The sequence below is a fragment of the Hippocampus zosterae genome, unplaced genomic scaffold, assembly GCF_025434085.1.
Source record: "Hippocampus zosterae strain Florida unplaced genomic scaffold, ASM2543408v3 HiC_scaffold_199, whole genome shotgun sequence".
In the NCBI taxonomy this organism is placed as follows: Eukaryota; Metazoa; Chordata; class Actinopteri; order Syngnathiformes; family Syngnathidae; genus Hippocampus; species Hippocampus zosterae.
In genome coordinates this window covers 6,117-8,570 of record NW_026262810.1, presented here as the reverse complement: position 1 = coordinate 8,570, position 2,454 = coordinate 6,117, and the positions used below count along the sequence as shown (strand labels likewise).

The window sequence follows — 2,454 nt, the reverse complement described above, 5'->3', positions numbered from 1 at the left end:
ATGTTCTGGGAATGCAAGAACTCGATCGCCAAGAGAGTCTCTGCAAAGATCAAACGGGCCACATCCTCTCCGAACTTGCGCTCCTTCTTAAGGTAGGAAGTAAAGGTCTCCGCCCTCGATGTACTCCATGACCATGTACAGGAAAGTCGAGTTCTGGAAGGAATGCTTCAACTTCACGATGAAGTTATGCCGAGCCTAGAGGAGGATATTCCGCTCCAGCAGCACATTGTTCAGCAGGTACTTTTCTGCAGTTCCTCCTTCTTCATCACCTTCATCGCGTAGCACTTTTCTTCGTTGCGCAGCTTCACCAGCCACACATTCCAAAGGCACCTTTCCCGATTTCCTTTAGCTGCACGAAGTCCTTCAACTCCATCGGCCGTCCGCTCAGACTTGGGCCGAGCCTTCTTTTCGTCTGGGAGTGCGACCAGAGGCGTTTCCTAGACATGGTCGGGGACTACCAGACGAACCTCAGACTGCTTAGGTTCAGGACAACAGCTTTCCGACAGTGAGCCCATGATTTAAATTGTGTCATATGCTATCTGAAAAATCGATAAAGGCTGCCAGTCAACTTATCGACAAGTCCTTCCTGCAGGTCGCTGAGGGCTCGCTGGCCGCCCGCGCCAAGCTCTTTTCTCGCTTGCTCAACGAAGGCAGGCTCCCGTAGGAGCCAGTCGACCAGCTGACAATCAGGGCGATCCTTAACGAACTGGCGATCATGACACGAACAATTTACGGTAAGGTGGGCGCTTGGAAGAGGGCGTGGAGGCGAGGTAGAGTCTTTTCTGTGATGGTTCAAGAGAGGCACTTCGGAATGAGCCATGGCATAGGCCGCAGCGGGGATGTAGCAGCCACCCAGCCTAAGGCAGCAGGGTCATCCTGCTTGTAAAACTAACTTAGCGGCTGGCTCGGCACGCCATCCAAGTGGCTGGCATCGAAGTTGAAAAAGTGTTGTTTTTGCCTCTTGCTACAGGCATGGCCCTGCTGCTGACATTTCTGCGTTGAGCAAGGAGCGGCCGGGTGCCAAGCACGTGGTCTGGAGCAGGGATCGACCAAAAAACTTGTCTCAAGGCGATCATATCGGCCGGGCTCACTCCTGTGGTTGTAGAAGGACGGATAGTCGGAGATCAACTAGTTACTGACCTTGAAGCCATTGAAAAGAAGGTGGCAGAGCTGGGGCAAGAAAACGTGCTGGCTATCTTTTCGACGACAAGTTGCTTCGCCCCCAGAACGCCAGATCTAGTCGATGACTGGCTCGTGTCGCGGCTAAGCATAAAGTCTTCCATGTTATAACAATGCGCTACGGTCTGCAATGCCCTCGGATCAGCAAGCTCCTGACCAGGGCCCTGGCCGCCGGCGAGGTCACTGCTGTCGTCCAGAGCACTGACAAGAATTTCATGGTGCCCAGTCGGCTCCTCTCTGCTTTTCTGCCAGGACAAGGCCTTTCTCAAGCGCATCAGCGAGACCTACCCTGGCCGCGCCTCTGCGAATGGGGTGGTCGACCTGTTCATCACCCTGCTAGAGATGGGGCCAGGACCGGCTGGCAGCGGATCTTGCAGGATCGGCTGGCTGTTGCTGAAAGCTGAGGTAAAGCTGTCAGGATTTATGGAAAAGCACGGAGAGCGGATGCTTGAAACCCCATAGAACACCATTTCGATGGCGGTCACGCTCAAACTTGCCGGGCAAAGGCAACCCGGCTAGGATCCCTGCTCTACAGTCGGCAAGTCATGGGGCACCGCGTGATCGGCTTCAAATAGCCAGGGCTCACCTTTGGACACCCTTTCACCAACTACGGCAAGCCACGTAGAAGCATACCCCTCACTGCCTTACCTGGGTGGGTAACGTGGCGTGGGTGGTGTGGACTAGGGATGAGGTAGCACTAGATCGACGAATTCCTGGCAAAACTGGAGCAAAGTCTGGCTGAATTCAAGACCATTGATTAATGATGTCATTGTCAGAATAGAGGGCGCGACTGGCCCGACTGTGCCAAGCCTGGAAGAAGAGGTCGGCCAACTGCAGGGCTGCGCTGGCCCCCCTGCGCACCCCCCTTCGAGCAGCTGGCTCACATCAAGCTCAACTAGTACCTGGAGTTGAGACCTTTGGCATTAGCAAGAATGACCTTTAGCTACTATCCCCTAAGAAATGCTCAACTCCACTCACATGAAGATCGTGAAGCCGGCCATCCTGAAGGCCCTTCCCAAGCGACCTCTACGACATCGTCACCGACTCAGAATTGACCCTCAAGTGCACTGGGCTCACCTAGGCCAGACGCTACTTGATCTTCACCTACAACCACCATGGGGTGCACTGGCTGACTGTCCTCGTCGACCTCCACTCCAGCACTGCCCTTTCGCTCTACAACTCCAAGCCAGTGCTGCAGAATGAATCCACCTCAGGATCTAGCTTGAGAAATATGTCAAGGAGGAGCCTTTCACCACTCGAGGCCCCTGCGTATGG

General features: G+C 54.5%; 1 protein-coding gene across 1 annotated transcript; it reads left to right on the top strand.

The window, feature by feature from the left end:
• Positions 1 to 715: 715 nt before the first annotated feature.
• LOC127594543 (O-phosphoseryl-tRNA(Sec) selenium transferase-like) lies at positions 716 to 1,754 on the top strand. The gene is given in 7 exon segments (XM_052056395.1): positions 716 to 881; positions 884 to 994; positions 997 to 1,043; positions 1,045 to 1,243; positions 1,246 to 1,400; positions 1,402 to 1,684; positions 1,687 to 1,754. Coding segments are annotated over 7 exon segments (1,029 nt in total).
• The last annotated feature ends 700 nt before the right edge of the window (positions 1,755 to 2,454 follow it).